This window comes from Panthera uncia, assembly GCF_023721935.1.
Source record: "Panthera uncia isolate 11264 chromosome A3 unlocalized genomic scaffold, Puncia_PCG_1.0 HiC_scaffold_11, whole genome shotgun sequence".
Taxonomy (NCBI): domain Eukaryota; kingdom Metazoa; phylum Chordata; class Mammalia; order Carnivora; family Felidae; genus Panthera; species Panthera uncia.
In genome coordinates this window covers 315,956-333,222 of record NW_026057578.1, presented here as the reverse complement: position 1 = coordinate 333,222, position 17,267 = coordinate 315,956, and the positions used below count along the sequence as shown (strand labels likewise).

Here is a 17,267-nt window from a genome sequence, read left to right as displayed (position 1 = left end):
GCTGTCAGCACAGAGCCCAACGCGGGGCTCGAACCCATGAGCTGTGAGATCATGACCTGAGTCAAAGTCGGATGCTCAACCGACTGAGCCACCCAGGCACCCCGTATTTGCGGTTTTTGACGCCCACCTTGTTCCAAAGGATGTGAAACAGCTTACAGAGGTCCATAAAACACAGCAGGATGAGTGGCATTTAAGGGGAGCCGTAGTGCAAAGCGTGTATTGTGAAGGTGCCGTCCTTCCAGGGCACAGTGCTAGACGTCGCCGTGCCGTCCAGACAGGTGGTCAGGGCGGGAGCAGGGGCTGCTTAACAGCGTGTCTGGTTGTCTTGCAGGTGTTCATGAAGTCTGTGAAGCTGGAGTGGGTGCTGGGGAACATCGTGGCTGCCCAGGAGCTGTGTGAGGAGGCCCTGAAGCACTATGAGGACTTCCCTAAGCTGTGGATGATGAAGGGGCAGATCGAGGAGCAGGAGGAGTTGGTGGAGAAGGCTCGGGAAGCCTACAGCCAGGGGGTGAGCCGGTGCCCCTGGCTGCAGCTACGAGCTGACTCTTGTAGACTGGACGCCTGGCCTCAGGGTGTCCTTACGCCTCGCCTTGCTCAGGAATTGGAGGCCCAGCGGGCAGTGACTCACTTGGGCCCCAGCTGGTAGCGTGCTGGCAGGGCCAGACCCTGGTCCCTTCACTCAGACCCATGTTTTTCCTTCTACAGAGCTGTGTGCACCACATTCAGTCAAGTGAGGGTTATAGCACAGTTAACGTACAGGCGGCCGTGTGTGCGCCCCACACGCATGCATGTGTGCACAGCCACGTAGTAAACATACGCTTGTGCACAGCACTGCCGTGCACGTGAAACCCCACACCCAGACCTGAAATGGGCAGGTGGCTGTGGACACAGGTATCCCTGACTCCCGGCCCAGGAGCCTGCCACAGCTGTCACAGCCCCTCCCTGACACCAGCCAATCCCTCTCTTCTTTGTTGCTGCAGTTGAAAAAATGTCCCCACTCCACCCCTCTATGGCTTTTGCTTTCTCGGCTGGAGGAGAAGGTTGGGCAGCTGACCCGCGCTCGGGCCATTTTGGAGAAGTCTCGCCTGAAGAACCCGAAGAACCCCGGCCTGTGGTGAGTCCCGGCGAGCCGGGCTCGCCCCTCAGAGGGGCTGTGCTCCCTCAGTCACTCGTGCAGACTCATTTGTGCAGCGTTTCCAGCTCAGGCTCCGTGAGAAGGATGGCAGGTGCTGGCTGGGAGGAAGCACAGTCCCTGTCTTGGGAGGGTCCAGCTCAGGTGGGCTCCATTTACAAGCAGGCCTGCACATAGTGGGGTGCAGTTTCATTTGTGCTCTAGTAGAAGGCGCCCAGGGGAGCCAGGAGCTAACGATGGGGGATCAGGGATGGATGAGGCCGAGGAAGTGCATCCCACAGCGGAGGTGGCATCTGGACAGGGCTTTAAGGGTGAACAGGAAGTTGTCAGGAGAGGATGGCATTCTGTCTGTAGGAAACAGCGTCGCAGGGCTGCAGTGTAGCTGTTGCCAAAGGAGACCCCAGAGAGTTGGGCAGGTCCTGGATGCCGCTGCTGTGGTGCCCAGCCATCCTGGGAGCACCAGCATGGCCTCGCCCTCCATGTCTGCTTGTGCCTACATGATGTCAGGGTCCGGGCCTCGGCTGGGGTGGCTGCTGGCAGGCCTGATGGCTGGGTGGGCACGAGTGCCTTGCGTCTCTGGTGGACGAGCTCTGCTTGGCAGGGCAGGTGGCTCTGGCCACGGTGGCTTCCCAGGAGCTTCGAGAACTGTTAGGCTTGCCAGTGGGCTTCGGTGGATGGGGTCTGACTTGTCCTTTGGGCCTCTCTCCTGAGGTTGGAGTCTGTCAGGCTGGAGTACCGCGCAGGGCTGAAGAACATCGCCAACACGCTCATGGCCAAGGCGCTCCAGGAGTGCCCCAACTCCGGTAAGGGACTTCCCGGCTTCCCAGACTTGCCAGGCAGCAGCAGTTCCTGGGGGAGTGGGTCTCGGGGTTCAGACACCCTATTAAAGTGTTTTGTTTGTCGGAGTTTCAGCTGCACCTGATCTTTCAGACATTTGAACTAAATCCCCAGTCCCAGTTGTTGTGGGTTTGACTTCGTGTTCTGGTTCACTACCATTACTTTTTTTCTGAAACTTAACTTCTGTTATCTTACTTTGCATTTAAACATACATGCACTGTGAACAGATTTGGGGTAAAAAAAAAAAAAAAAAGGATATTAAAACTCACCTTTAAGTCACTTTTGACTTATTTGTATTGTCATAACTTGTGTTCCTGCACAAAACCCAAGTCCTGTGTGTTTAGTGTTGTCCCTTGTTTTATTTTGAAAGAGAGAGAGAGAGAGAGAGAGAGCGCGCGCAAGCAAGTGGGGGAGGGGCAGAGAGCAAGAGGGAGAGAGAGAATCTCAGGCAGGCTCCACACTGTCATTGCAGAGCCCGACGTAGGGCTCGAACCCACAAATCGTGAGATCACGACCTGAGCTGAAATCAAGAGTCGGACGCTTAACCGACTGAGCTGCCTGGGCACCCCGGGACTTGTTTTAAAGTTGAAAGTGCCTGTGTAGATATATACCAGAAATCTACGATGCACCTATTGGTCAATTTGAATTTTTATTAGTATTTCTGATTTTTTTGTTGTAGTAAATCCTTAGATATGAAATTATGGAGTCAGTGGGAGCGAACCTTGAAGGTTTTGGGTACTGCCTACCTAGTCACTGCCAGAACTTTGTCTGGCCTGTGCCATCAGAGCTGCTGTGGGGCAGGTGGTCAGTGCAGCCTTTGTGGCTCTCCCCCAGACATGTGGGAGGCCGTAGCCGTGGTCTGAGGACACCCCGGGTTAGAATGTTGGCAGGCCCATCTCGGGGCAGCCTATGCACGGATGGGCCGTGTCTGAAAGCAGAGGTGGGGGTCTGAGTTGTGGCATCCTTGTGTCTGAATTTTAGGTGTCCTGTGGTCTGAAGCCATTTTTCTTGAGGCAAGGCCCCAGAGGAAGACCAAGAGTGTCGACGCCCTGAAGAAGTGTGAGCACGACCCCCACGTGCTCCTGGCTGTGGCCAAGTGAGTGAGGGGCCCTTGTGAAGTTGCTGACCCTTCGGGACCTGATGGGATCTCTTAGGGTCCTTGTCCACCAGCATTCCACAATGAAGCACTTCTGCTTTGACCCAAGGCAGGCACATCTCCAGGCAGAGGCCATGCGGATAGGTGCTGTCCCAATGGTCTGCACTGCCCCTGACCCACAGATAGGCTGCTTCCTCTGAGCCCCGCCCTCCTTCCCTCTGTCCTGGGCTCCTTCTGACAGGACTGCTCTCAGTCTGGGCACTTCTTGGTTTACACATACACGTGTCCTACGTCGAAAGACAGAGACAAACTTGCTGACATTGGTCCACATGGAATTTAGTAAGCAAGACTCCTTCGGCTCAAAGGGCTATAAGCAAGGAAATTATTTTTCTCGTGTTAGTGTGAGAAAGCAGACACTTTCACCTTGGTGACCTTGGGGACAATCCAGGGTCCATCAGTCAGGCCCAATCAGCGTGCCTGCAGGTGTGGAGATGGCCATGCCAGAGACCATCTTTCCTTTGGGTTGCATGGTCTCAAGGGCAACAGGAGGTCAGCGAGTGACCTCACACCATCAGCTCATACGTTGGGTGCTGGGTCAGAGGCTCCCTGGGGTGGCCCGCGGTGTGGGAGGTGTGGGAGGGAGTTCGGGGCCTCGGCAAGATTAAGTGAGGTTACGGCCGACGCGTGGGGGGCCTGCGAGCAGGGTGGGGGCTGCGTATGCTCAGAGGAGGCCGGGAGGTGACTGCATTTGCAGTGGGGGGCATCAGAAGGAGCCTTGGCTGGACTCCCGGGACTGCTGCTCAGGCCTCCCCTTGCGGAGGTGGCATATGTGCCCAGGAGCCCCTGCGTGCTGTTGCTGCCCAAGCGGGAGTCTGGCCCATCCTGAGGCATGCACAGGTGGTGTCGGCCCCACTTCCTCAGGTCCTCCCGGGCACCTCCCCTCCAGCTGCTTTGAGGCTGAGGACGCTGCACGTGGAGGCTTCCCTCCGCTCCTGAGGCCCGGCTTGGGCCTGCCCGGGGCCCCCTTCTGCCCTGGGCTTCCGCCTCCCAGAAGGGCTGCTCTGTTTGATGCTCTGATAGGGCGGCCGTAAAACCTCATAAAAGGCTTTGCTAAAGCAAATAAGTCACTCCTTGCTGTTCCCAGGTTGGTGTCCTGTGAACCTGCTATCTGAGTTTGTGCTCTTTAAGTCATAGTTTATCTAACACCCAGCAATTAAGAGTACCGCAGGGCTTAAAAAACAATCAAGCTATCAGAGCATGAAATTACTCCGTTTTGTAACTGAGACCAGCCCACACAGCCGCCCTGCATGGCGTGTCAGTGGTGTGGCGGTCTGCTTTTGTGCCTGTGGCCACAGAGGACACTGGGACTGGGCGGATGGTGGAAGCCACGCAGGGTCTCAGCTGTCAAAGAGTGCTGCCCCAGTGTCCTTCCCCCCTCTTGCCTTCCGCCTTCCCTGACGTGTGGGGGAGGGCGCGCACAGGTCCTTCAGTGGGTTTCTGGTGTCCTCGCTTGAAGCTTCCAGCGTGGGCCTGGTTTGCAGGTGTCTGCGTCTGCTGTGGGCACTGCTCAGCACAGTTCTGGTGCTGAGCCGAGGCCCAGCTTGTCCGTGCTGGCTGGGTCCCTTGCCAGGGACTGCATCGTGGGGCAGATGCTCCAGAAGGAATCTATTGAGGAGCTGACTTCACTGAACTTTCCCTAATCAAAGTCTTAACTTTTTGTAAAGTTTCCTTTCATCTTCTGTATTTTACCCAGAGGAAACTAATAACTTAAAGGAGTTTGAAATTCTTGCTCTGTGTGGACTCTTTTAAGAAACAGCCTGATTAGACCCTTGAAGGACAGTTGCAGGTTAGTGGTGGGAGCGATACCCAGGTAGCCAGGCCCCGTTCCTCAGCTCTCCTGTTGGGAGCTCAGGGGCTCGCCAGAGAGAGGATCGACCTGATGTTGCCAGAGCTGGCTCCCCACCACCCCTCAGGCAGCGTCGGACGTGGCCACTTACGCTGGGTCCCTGAACTTACGCTTGCGGACAGGCTGTTCTGGAGTGAGCGGAAGATCACCAAGGCCAGGGAGTGGTTCCACCGCACGGTGAAGATCGACTCGGACCTGGGGGACGCCTGGGCGTTCTTCTACAAGTTTGAGCTGCAGCATGGCACAGAGGTGAGGTGCTGCTGCGGCTGCCTGCTGCTCTCCACCCCCACCTCTGGGCAGTGGGTGGGTGGAGGGGAGAGGCACAGGGGTCCCTCCTGACGGTATTTGCTTCTGCGTCTGCTTTCTCGTTACAGCCTTTAGCCTCTTAACCTGAAATGTAGATGTTTGGGTGATTTTAAGTGGTCTGTTAGCATCTCTGATGAGTTGGTTGGTGACTGGGGCGTGGGGTCCCAGTAGAAATGGGGATGGGATTCAAGCCCTGATGATTGTCCTGCCTGGGCGAGTTCTGTCCTACTGGACGTGAGCCTGGGGGGGCCTGGGCAGCAGCACCCCCCCCCACACACACACACACACAATGCTTAGTGTTGTCGCAGCTGTCCTGGAGACCCCATGGGAAGTGGAAGCCGTGCCCCATGGGGTCTGGGAAGCTGCTCGGGGTACTCGTGTGAGGCGCACACTTGGCCTCGGCTGGGCTCAGCACCTGCGTGCCATCAGCGCTGCAGCGGGGCACCTCAGACACCACTTGTGCCCCCCTGCCCTCCAGGCCCAGGGCCGTGGGGCCGGGCGAGCGTGGTGGGGCACGTGTGAGGGGCAGCCTGGGAGGAGCCCCGTCTCAAGTGCCCTGTGGTCCTTGCCCAGGAGCAGCGGGAGGAGGTGAGGAGGCGCTGTGAGAACGCGGAGCCACGGCACGGGGAGCTGTGGTGTGCCGTGTCCAAGGACATCGCCAACTGGCAGAGGAAGATTGGGGAGATCCTAGTGCTGGTGGCAGCCCACATCAAGAACACCTTCTGACCCTCCGGTGCCTGTAGGGGGCGGCCCTCGGGACAGCGCGTAGAGGAGCGTGTGGTAGTGACAAGGGGGTGGAAGGGGCCCTGAGCCACCCATCCTGCTCTTTAATTAAAGGTTTTCCAGATAGCCCGTCGGGGTTGGTGACCTGCTGGTTTTGTCTGCGCCATTCTCCCCTGCCTTCCCGTAGGTGCTTTGGCTGCCCCCGTGTGCTCTCAGGCCGCGTCCTGGGCTCACTAGGGCTCTTGGAGACAGCCTGAACCCTGCGGGGGAAGCCGTGGGACCCCCCTGAGATTCTGTGGGAAGGGGGGGGCGGTGCACATTCTGGGAACAGCTGGGGCTCCCCCGGGCATCTCCCAGGTCTGCCTGCCAGGGTGAGTGACCGTCCTGCGCGAGTGCAGGCAGCGGGCCCAACTTCCTAAAGTGGCTCCCAAGTATGTTGCTAGGGGCTCACGGGGAGGCCCCTCGGGTGTGTGTCGGAAAGAAATGTTACCAGTAAGAGCTTTTCTCATATTTGCTCATGGCATTATTTTTATAATCAATAATGTATAATCAATTTTGTTCTAAAGCACCTGTAAGTCCTCATCTCTGGATTGAAAAATGCATAACCTGGGAGACTTAGCGTATTTGCACTGTTTATGCTGTGTGAGGATAACGGGCTTCCTCATACTTTGGACCCCTGTGTGTGTGTTCAACTGGAAACCAGCAGATTCTCTTCGGAGGGGTGTGTCAGCCATGGCTGCAGACATCTGGCCAGAGGTCATGGGTTGTCCAGAGGCTGTGGGCCAAGGAGAGGAGATGCTACTTGTTACATATGGTGACGAGGGGAGTAGCTGGCAGCCATTCCCACACGCTCATGTTGGTTTTTTTTAATTTTTTTTTTTAACATTTATTTATTTTTGAGACAGAGAGAGACAGAGCATGAACAGGGGAGGGGCAGAGAGAGAGGGAGACACAGAATCTGAAACAGGCTCCAGGCTCTGAGCTGTCAGCACAGAGCCCGACGTGGGGCTCGAACTCGTGGACCGTGAGATCGTGACCTGAGCCGAAGTCGGACGCCTGACCGACCGAGCCACCCAGGCGCCCCACCACACGCTCATGTTAGAGAAGATTCCAGACAGGCTGCTTGGTGCCTCTTGGTTCCTGGTGACACCGATGAGGAGACTGTTGTGGGGATCAGTCGCTGACCCACGGCTCAGCCCCCTCAAGGCAGCCAAGGTTGGGGAACACATGCCTCGATGTCAGCACCTGAGGCACGGGCAGCTGTGCCTAGAGAGTCAGGCCCTGCTGGGTCCGCCTCTGATGTTCTGGGAGCCACAAGGACACTGCCATCCCAGAGCAGGGGAGGGACCACCCCCGTGGCCTGGATCCTACTCCCAGACTGTGAATCTGGAAATGCTGCTTCTCACTTGAGGTGGGCCAGGCCCGAGGAGCAGAGCAGGGAGGTTCACAGGGTCTTTGGGGTTTCCTTCTGTCTCATGGAGGAGGCGGGAGGGATCCGGCCTGGTACACTTATCACATCGAAGAGATACTCCTGGGGTTTTAGGAGCTTGAAAGCCAGCCTATTCCTGTACAGACCTAGAAACCGAGGCCCAGGGAGCAACGGTGACTTGGCTGTAGTCACAGGGGCTGCTGGCAGCCTTCTGTGCTCTGAGTTGGATGTGGCTTCTCCTGGACACATTTCTGAACTCGGTGTCGGGTGCGGCCTTCTGCAGAGCCCTTGGAATGTTCCAGAGCACCTGGATCATCCAGTGTGGATATCTCCTCCTTTGCGTGGGGGTTGTTTGCTTTGAGGTGGTTAAACGACTTTTCTCCCTGGGACAGATGTACCTCAGCTTGTCTCCAGCTGGGATTTCTTGAGCTCCAGCTCAAGGCAAGTCGGGTTCTGCACACTGCCCTTGTTCTGAGGTGGTGCTTGCAGGGTTGAGAGCCTGTTTGGGCGAGTGGCCGTGACCTCCCCCAGCGAAAGACCCCCTCGGCCCAGGAGGGATGAGCAGTAGGAGAAGCCTGGGAAGCCCCTCGCCAGGACCAGCTGGGGCAGGACCCCCCCCGGGACATCAGGGTGTGGGGGCTGGTGGCTGTGGCGTTAGGTCCAACTCACCTGGTTCTGCTGGCAGCCGGGTTCCTGGGAGAGGCAGCACCTGCTGACCGCTGAGGAAGGCCCCAGTGGAGGGTGCAGACAGGCCCCTGGCCTCTTCTGGCTCCCCTACCCCAGCGGGCCCAGCAGTGCTCGCTGGACACCCCACCCCCCCCTCGACAGTACAGACCTTCTTGGGCCAATGGCTCGATCCAAGACCCGCTGGATGGGAAGAGAGCCCGCAGCTGCCGGGCTCCAGGGTCAGGTTAATTGAAGAAGCAATTGGATAGGAGGTGGGGAGAGGGAGGGGGTAGGGCTGGGGTTGTGGGGCCTCCCTCCCACTCCCTCCCTCCTCTGCTCAGAGGAGCCAACTTCAAAAGCCTTGTCTGCCTGCCGCCAGCCTTCCCTGCTGTGTCCTGTCCTGGGAAGCCCTGTTGGCCAGGCTTGGAGCAGGACTTGGAGTGGCAGCCACACTCCCTACCTGAGGACCCAGGATCATGTGCAAGGCCCACTGGCAGGAGTGAGGGAGGGCCTCACCCTCAGAGGCCCATGGTGAGCAGCGTGGGGCCACTGGGGAGGGGGCTCACTCTGGCCGAGGGTTTGGGACCGAGCATAGTCCAGGGGAGGCTGCTTGAGCGTCTGTCCCCTACTGGGAAACCTCCCTTGGTTCCCGTCACCTTGGCCTGGAGGGCCTGGCAGGCCTGGCCCTGGGTGCTCTTGCCTGTTCTTCCGGCAGTGGGGGTGGGGGGGTGGGGTGGGGGGGAGAAGGGAGGGGGTCTGCCTGGCGGTGCCAGGGCTGCTCGGTTCTCACTGGCTGGGGTGGGGGACAGGCAGGGCTTCCTAGAGCTGGGCAGCCAATCTCCCCCGTGTGGACGGCTCTCCACAGCCACAGCTCTTGTTCTTGCTGTGACCTCTGACCCCACCCCCAGCATGCCTGGGGGCAGATTTGAGGAGGGGCCACAGCTAAAGGCACCCACTCCTCCTGCCAGCGCTGTACCCCAGGTCTCCAGCTTGGTCAGGCTCCCCTCCCAGGGCTGGGAAGCCGAGTCGAGTCCTGCGTCTCGCTGGGTTCACATGATTAATTTTCCAGTCGCTGTTTGGGAACTAGCCGGTCTTTCTCTTTGATGTTTGGGCTTCTAGGGGGAGGGTGGTGGTGCGTTTCTCCCCAAGCCAGCCCCTTCTGGAGGGGGAGGCTCGTGAAAGGGATGTCTGGTGGGGCACAATGTGGCCCCTTTCTCCCTTGCCTCTGGGGGATTCCCCAAGACTCCCCCCCCCCCCCTCCTCAGAGGGGTGTGGCCTTGAGCTCTGAGCCCTCACCCCTGTCCTGGTTGGGCTGGAGGTGCAAGGGCACCCCATTTCCCATGGCTGTGGGGGTGGGTCAGTTCTGCCCCTGCTCCGGGGACCCAGAGGTGAGCAAAGTTCTGGGGATCAGGGGGTGCTCATCAGGAGGAGAGAGCCTGGCTGTCTGGTGGGGACTGATGTCTGGGAGGTGTGGGGCTGAGTTAGGGGATAGCCAGGGGTGTAGCCATACCGGCAGGTAGTGTTTCCCGCTGGACCCCCAGACCTAGGGGTCAGCCCTGCCCTCCAGTCTTGTGAGCCCCTAGTTCCCATGCACACAGAGCACCAGGTGTTCCTGCTCTGGAGCCCTCTGTCTTCCTCTTGGCCCCTCAGGGCTCAGTGGGCCTGCCTTCCCAGCCCACCTCCCCCCCACCCTCACCCTCACCCCTGGCCATCCTCCAGCCCGCCAATCTATGCATCAAGCATTGAGCTGTCTGGTTCGCAGGCCTACTGTCCTTCCCTCAGACTTGAAACAGGAAGGGATTTGTCCTGCTAGACCCATGCTTGGGTGATGAATGGCGCAGTGACCTTCCATTTTCTACTGTAGTTCAGAGAGTCCCTGGTGGCTGTGGTAGGGGGCCGTCCGAAGCAAACCGCCTGAGGGGTTGCTGTAGGGAAGGTCTCCTCTGCGGGCCTGGGCACCCCACCCTGACCCCGTGTCCCTTCCAGGTGCCTCCCAAGCCTGCACTCTGGGCGCTCCTGCTGGCTCTGCTGGGGCTCGCACCGGGTCAGGCAGGGCTCCGCACCTGCAGCATCCCTGACGTGCTCCGCCACTACCGCGTGGTCATCTTTGAGGACCTGCAGGCTGCTGTGAGGCAGGTCGGGCCAGGCTCCCGACACCTCCATTTCATCCAGAAAAACCTGACTGGAGCTGCAGTCCTCGGATGGCGGGATCGGTATCTGGTGGGAGCTTCCTGCGGCGCCCAGAAGGTATGGGGGGAGACTCACTCTGTTCCCCTCCGGGGCCTCCCCGCTGAGCTCTCTCCCCAGCCCCCAGTTTCCTCCCTTCCTTCCCCAGGAGCACGATATCCTGCTGTCCATTGCGTCCCTGGGTCGGACCCTGCGCAGGGTGGTGGCCCGGGGCCACCGCCGCGGGGCACTGGAGAAAGCCGCGTGGACTGTAGCCCTGCGCACCGAAGCAGTGATGCGGCGCCACTGCTGGATGATGCGCCAGGTGTGTGGGGCCAGACCCGGGTCCCTCCCCTTCCACAGGTCCCCTGAGCCTCCCACCGTCCCGCGGTGTCCCCATCTGGGAGGGGGAGGGGAGGGCGCAGAGACCGTGGTCACTCGCTGACCTTTCTGCCCCTGACAGCGGAGGAGGAGCCGGTGGCCCAAGAGGCACCCTCCTCGGAGTCGCCGCAGCCGCAGCCGCAGGCGGCTCCTCCTGCGAGTCCTGGACGCCGTCGCCACCTGCTGGGAGAAGCTCTTCGCGCTGCGTGCAGCAGCCTCCGAGGACTCCTAGCGCGTCCTGCGCAGGCCAGAGAAGAGCCATCGGGGCCGAGGGGCCTGGGAACGAGCTTCATTTGGTGCCTCCTCTCCCTCTTGTTGGCTTACTGCTGGGCCCAGGCCCCTCCTTGTCATGGCCCTGGACATGCTCCAGGCACCTAGCCAGGACTCAATAAATTGCTGGTGCTGCGGTCTGGTCTCTTCGCCTGCTGGGGTGGGGCCCACCACCCCTGGACCTGGGCCTGGGCCACGAGCGGGCGCTGGGGGCAACAGGCCGCTTGGTAGGGGAACCAGGACTACCCGCCACACCTGGACGAGGCCGGCCCCCACCCCACCCCTCCCCCTTCCAGCTGCGCTCCCAGCCTCAGGCAGCAGGGGGCGAGTGGGGACGCTGGATGGGACTCCCCTAGGCTTGGGGGGTGGATGGGGAGGGGCTCTATCGGGCCCTGAAATGTCCGGTTTCCGTCCTGCTCCTCTCTGGAATGGGGGAAGGGGTGGAAATGGAGGGGAAGGGAAGGCTGAGCTTTGTGAACTCAGAGCAAAACAACCGGATAAAGGAAACGGGCCTGAAGGGAAGCCAGAGTCGCTGGCCCTGGCTGCAAGTGGGGCCAGGCCATTTCCTGCGGCCCTGGGAGGGGTGGCCACGGCCCCCTCTGTGGGCCTGGACAGGCTGGTCAGGGATCCGCTGTCTTGTGCTCTGGGACCGTATGTTTGCTTGGCAGGGAGAGGGTCCTGATCCTGAACTCCCCTGCCCACAGCTGCAGAGATAGCCAGGTGTCTGTGACCCCCCCTCCCCAATCCTAGTCTGTGGAGGAGTGGAAGTACAGTCCGCAGAGCGCCTGGCCAACAAGGATGCCTGTTGGGCTCCACCTCACGTACTCCTTTCTGACAGGTGGGTGGACCAAGGAGACCCCAGAGCAGGCCTTGCCTCTGGGGTACCCTGGCGGAACAGACAGGGAGGGGATACAGAAAGGCCTTCATGGTGGGGCAGTGAGCATTAGCACAGAATGAGAACCAGACCCTGGCCCAGCACCCCGCTGTACGTGTGCAGCAGGGCCTGTTGTCCCTGTTTTGTAGATGAGACTGAGGCACGGCCAGGAAGCGTGAGGGCTGGGGTGAGACCCAGGCCTTGAGCGTGGCTACACCCTGTGTGTGCCCTGTGCGCGGGCCACAGTGCGCAGCTGCCCTGGGGGCCCTGTTGTGGCGATGCGGGGACCGCCTGCAGTGTGGTGGGCCATTCCACCCATCTGTCAGCACCCCCTTCCTGCAGTGGAGAGCAGTCAGGCTGTCCTGGGTGGAGGGGGCAGGTAGGAGGGGGAGCACAGGCCTCAGCGTCCTAGGGACACAATCCCTGAGTCCTGGCCCATGACCACGCGAATGGGCAAGGTGCTCTTGTACTCTGACCCCATTCTTCCTCCCTGGACGCTCCTGTCAGAGCCCATCTGGTAGTGTGTACGTGTGTGTGAGCACGCGCACAGGTGTGCTGAGGGGTTGCCCGTGAGAATGTGCACACAGCTGTGCGTGCACGCTCCTGTGCGTGCGGGGGTGTGTGTCTGTGCATGGGGTCCCTTGGGGTCTGTGCATGTGTGTCTTGCCCTCCCCCTGCCTGGAAGAGCTCCCCACTTGCGGGTGGCCCTCCTGGAGTCTAACTCTGGTCCTTCCTGGCAAATTCAGCACGTTGAGTCAGGGACTGGAGGAGGCCTGTGGCCTGAGCCAGCAGAACCGAAGTTGTTCTTTGGTATGAGACCCCACTGCACCCTGTCTGCCCACTGCCCCTTCTCTTCAGACCTCAGACAGAATGAGTGGCTTCCACACTGGGCGGAGGCCCTGCACATCTTTCCGGGTCCTGCCTCTGCCAACACGCTGCTGGCAGGCCAGCATTCTGGGCACAGGGACCTGGGCCCTCGTCCCCATATCTCAGACACCATCTGTATGGGTTTCCTACGACTGCTGTAACCAATGATCACAAGCCATGCGGCTTAACACAATAGAAGTTTCTTTCCCCACGGTTCTGGAGATCAGAAGTCCAAGATCATGATCACGGGCTTGAAATCAAGGTGTTGTAGGGCTGACCTCCCTCCAGGACAAACCCATCCCGGCTGCTTGCAGCGTCCGGAGGCTCCAGGTGCTCTGGGGCCACGTTGCTCCAGCCTGCTGCTGCTTCACGTGGCTTTCTCTTTTTTACAAGGATCTTTGCCCTGGGCTTAGGGCCCCTGGATAACCCAGGCTGATCTCATCTCAAGATCCTCAGTCCTATCTGCCAAGACCCTTTTTCTAAATAAGAATCCCACTCCCGGGTTCTGGGAGGTGGGCATCTCGTTCTTGGGGCCACCGTTCAACACACTGTCGAGTCTTTCCTCACATAGGATGGCAGCAAGTGGGGCTTCTGGCCTCTGGGACGAAGTTCACTTGTCCAGCATGGGGATAGCCCAACCAGACCCGGTCTGGGGACAGGTGTACAGCCACAGTGACCAGCCAAGACAGACCAGAGGGAGAGCTAGGGATCCGCTGCTCGGAACCCAAGATGTTCGCTTTTGTGTTCAGCACCAGGACCCCTTCTGTGGCTTGCGCAGGAACTGCTGGCTGGAAGGGACCAGAACCAGTGAAGATGGGGTGCTCAAGCAGGGACCGAGCCTTTGGCCTGTCCTGCATGAGGCACTGCCCTCCTTGCCGAGGTCTGGGGCGTGTCGCCTGAGCCTGGTTCTTCCCCTGCAGAAAACGTTGTTTCTGGGGTACATGCATGGTTGGGTTGGGTCCTGCACCCAGTGGTGTCCTGTCCCATACACGAGCCTTCTCAACTGCTTCCAGGGAGGTGGGGGCTGGGTCCCAGAAGGAGGGGCTGTGCCAGGGTGGTAGATGGGGCCGCAGGGCACTGGCCAGGGTTGTGTAACTTCCTGAAACCAGGGAGCCAGACCCCCCCCATGTGCAGCACCAGAAGAAGGGGGGGCAGGCTGACTTTGAAGGGTAGCCTGTGTCCCACGGCCTTCCCAGACTGGGAGCCTTTGAAAGAACATCTGGAACATGGGCGACCGGCAAACTGGTCTCTGGATTTGAAAACCAAAAAGTTCATCCCGACTCTGCCACTTGTGTGTTTCCCACCCCCCGCCCACACGCTCCTCTCTCCCCACCCCCTCTTCCCACCTCTGCTGCTTTGCAGGCGGGGGCGGGGCCATACCAGCCCAGTGTGCCGATCCTTCCGAGGGCTACTACGGATCTACGGATCGCCTGTGCCCTGCCCAGCACCGCCCTCCATGACCCCTCCCTTACCGGTGCGGCCTGATTGAGCAAAGGGAGGTAGTGGGAAAGACGTGTGCCTGCCATGCCCGGACCCTGGACAGATGCAGCTCCGGTGCTCATGGAGCCACGGCTGTGGGAAAGGATGTGAGTTAGCCAGCCCCTGCATCTGGCGCTGGGTGCTGAGAAGGCATGGGGCCACACTCAGCCTGGGAGGAAACACCTGCACCCAGACCTGAAGGGTGCGCTGGCCCCGCCTGGCACTTGGCCTTTGCATGTGAGCCTGAGTGTGGGGTCCCCCAACCTGCAGGTGTGCAAGGAGGCTGCCTGATCCATCTGTGGTTGGTGTGGAAACAAACAAGGGCCCCCAGTCCAGGAAGCAAAGCACATACTCCGGGGGGTGGGGGGGCGGTGCCAGGTGCTGCGGCCCATTGTCCCTGCCAGTGGCCTGCAGGACCCTGGGGGGCTCTCAGGGACAGTCCCCATCCTGTCTCCTCCCTAGGAAAAGACCCAGCTTCGTAAACACAGGAGCAAACAACAACCACCATCCCCCCAACCCCAACTAACCCCCACGTCCACAGCCTCCCTCCTGAAGAACCGGCAGGGATCCCACACTTGCTAGGGGAAGTGAGCCCTTTTTTTGCGGGGGGTGGGGGGGAGGTCAGGACCTTGAGGGGCATGTATTGTGGCGGAGGGCCATCCTGGGGTTGGATACTGGCCCCTGGGTCACCTCTGTGCGGTGTGTGTGTTTACATTTATTTTTTTAGTAATCTCTGCACCCAAACATGGGGCTCAAACTCACAGCCTTGGGATTAAGAGACGCATGCTCTTTCCACTGGGCCACGCAGGTGCCCGTGGGCTGTGTCTTAACGGGACTTCTGCTCACATCTGTGGATGGCCACAGCCTGGCTCAGTCAAATCCTGTCACTGGCCTCGTTGCCTCCCTCCACAGCCCAGTTGTGACCTTCGTATCTTGGGGGTGAGGTGGCCGGGGCTCCCCGCCAGGTGAGCGGGCCCTGTCCTCCGGTCGCGCCCTGCGTCCCCTGCCGGGCCTGTGCCGGGGCGTGAGGCCAGGGGTCCCGGCTGTGGCCCAAGATAAGCGCCGCACCCGGCGGCCGCTTCCTGCATTTCCTCCCTGCGCCGCCGCTGCGCGCCCCTTCCTGTTTTCTCGGGTGCGCAGGCTGGCAGGAGCGTGGGATACGGGGCGGGGTCATGGGGTATGGGGCGGGGCCACGGCGCACAGGGTTGGGTCGTGGGGCACAGGTTGGGGAATGAGGGTCGGGGACAGGGTCGCCGGGCAGGAGGCAGGATCGCGGAGACAGGACTGGGTCGTGGGGGCCAAGTGGGGTCGTGGGGTCGTAGGAAACATGGTGGTGGACGGGGAGCCCCTACGATGCTGAGCCCGCCCCATTGCACCCTGCCTGGCTTCCGCGTGAGGCTGGAGGTGAGGAGGGAGCCCGAGAGGAGGAGGAGCCTCGGCGTTCACACCGCCGTCTCTCCGTCTCTCCAGGTCCGGGGCCAGGAGTTCCCACACACCTGGTCCCTGGGGCCCCTCCGCAGCCTGGGGCAGGAGTGGGGGTGGCTGGGTGGAGGGCTGAGCCTTGGGATACGTGACTCTAACATGCTGAACCTACTTGCTCGGATGGTCATTTGAGATATAAACCTGTGTAATTTTAATGAAAATGCACGCCACGCAAAACCTTGGTACACCAGCGTTCACTGCGGCATTATTCGCAATCGCAGCGGGTGGAAACAATCTAAGTGTCCACCGGTGGGTGAACAGATACAACGTGGTCCGGTCAGACGGTGGAATAGTACTCCGCCTTACAAAGGAATGAGGTTCACACGCTGCAACACGGGAGAACCCGGGAAAGCTGATGCTCAGTGAACAAAGCCAGCCTCAAACCCACTTCTTGTGCGATCCCATTTATGTGAAATGTCCAGAACAGGCAGACCCACAGACACGGAAAGTAGGTGATGTTTCCCTGGGGGCTGGGGAGTCACTGCTAACAAGTGAGGGTTTCTTTTTGAAGAGGCGGGAAAACACTGAAATGAGAGGCGTGGTGGCCGCCCAGTCCTGGGAATGTACTAAAACCACTGACTTAGCTGCCAGAAAACCTATGCAGGTTTGGTAGAATGTGGGCTGACACCCTTGGGTCGTTGAGAGCGTTTGTCCGGCCAAGTGGAGGGTGACTTAGGTCCATCCTTGCCTGCCCAGCATGGCCTCGTTGGGATCGGGCATATGAGTGAGCAGAGCCTTGGCCCCGATGTATCTCTTGGTAGGCTATGTGACTAGTTGTCTAGTTGTGTGTGTGTGTGTGTGTGTTGTGTTCCCAAGGGTGTCCAGGGGATGACCTGAGAGGGAGAGGGTGCCCCTAACCTGCCCCCAGCCCCACCCTCCCTGACCCTCCTCCCCTGGGCTGCTTGCCGGGGAAGGTTCAACACCCCGGCCCAGGTCCCTCCAGGGCCCAGCTGAGTCCTGGGCGTGGGAGCTGTGGCTTGTGCCAGGCAGGGCTGCTAGAACTTCCCGCCAGGAGCTAGGCCACCAGGGTCTGTTCCTGGCCAGCCTGACTCAGCGGGAGCTGGGGGTGGGGACTTCCCTTTTCTGACCCTCGGGGAAGCAGGTAGGTGGAGCCAGGAGGGGGAACGGTGGGAAACCTGACCCAGGGCTGGAGCCGCCCAGGCCAGGGAGGGGGGACAGGCTGTGGTTCTGCCTGAGACAGCTGTTCTGTCCAGGCAGGGCAGAGCCAGTCCCCTTGGATAGCTCCCCAGGCAGGGCCCTGGGCAGAGGGTCCTTTGAAGAGACCCCTCCCCACCCTCCTGCGCTGGCCCACCACTGAGGGCAATAGCTGAGGAGCTGCTATTGGAAACAGCTGCTCTCTGTGGGAGGCCCTCTCATGTCCTTGTTCAGATCCTGCTCCTGGAGTCCCCCAGCCCCTGGCGATGGGGACTGGCTCCAAATTGGGGCCCCCCACCGCCCTCCTGCCTTGCCACCGTGGGAGGGGCTTCTAGGGGTCCAGCTGCTCTGCCTTCTCCCTACGGGGCAACGCTGTGTGCTGCCCCCCGGAAGCACCCTTGTGGCTCCCCATCCTACTGACCTCAAGGGGCCCTCTGGGTGGCATGGGGGTGGGGTGAGGAGCCCAGAACGGAGGGTGGGAGAATATCGCCCCGGCTT

General features: G+C 60.2%; 2 protein-coding genes across 2 annotated transcripts in view; both read left to right on the top strand.

Annotated features, from left to right (window-relative positions):
* PRPF6 (pre-mRNA processing factor 6) overlaps positions 1-6,133 on the top strand; it is a 48,674-nt gene extending 42,541 nt beyond the window's left edge. Inside the window, exons 16-21 of the mRNA XM_049650413.1 lie at positions 332-508; positions 981-1,114; positions 1,844-1,935; positions 2,951-3,065; positions 5,094-5,220; positions 5,851-6,133. Coding sequence (XP_049506370.1) covers positions 332-508; positions 981-1,114; positions 1,844-1,935; positions 2,951-3,065; positions 5,094-5,220; positions 5,851-6,003 — 798 coding nt within the window. The 3' untranslated portion in view covers positions 6,004-6,133. The remainder of the gene's footprint in view (positions 1-331; positions 509-980; positions 1,115-1,843; positions 1,936-2,950; positions 3,066-5,093; positions 5,221-5,850) is intronic.
* Positions 6,134-6,224: 91 nt separating this feature from the next.
* On the top strand, positions 6,225-13,920 carry CA3H20orf204 (chromosome A3 C20orf204 homolog). The gene is made up of 4 exons (XM_049650414.1): positions 6,225-8,626; positions 10,082-10,342; positions 10,431-10,586; positions 10,725-13,920. The coding sequence occupies exons 1-4, from the start codon at positions 8,624-8,626 to the stop codon at positions 10,872-10,874; spliced, it is 570 nt and encodes a 189-aa protein (XP_049506371.1). The 5' UTR covers positions 6,225-8,623; the 3' UTR covers positions 10,875-13,920.
* Positions 13,921-17,267: the final 3,347 nt, after the last annotated feature.

Coding starts and splice junctions, on each gene's coding strand:
- CA3H20orf204 (XM_049650414.1), top strand. Junction 10,343..10,430: donor CTTCCTGCGGCGCCCAGAAG/GTATGGGGGGAG, acceptor TTCCTTCCCCAG/GAGCACGATATCCTGCTGTC. Junction 10,587..10,724: donor ACTGCTGGATGATGCGCCAG/GTGTGTGGGGCC, acceptor TGCCCCTGACAG/CGGAGGAGGAGCCGGTGGCC.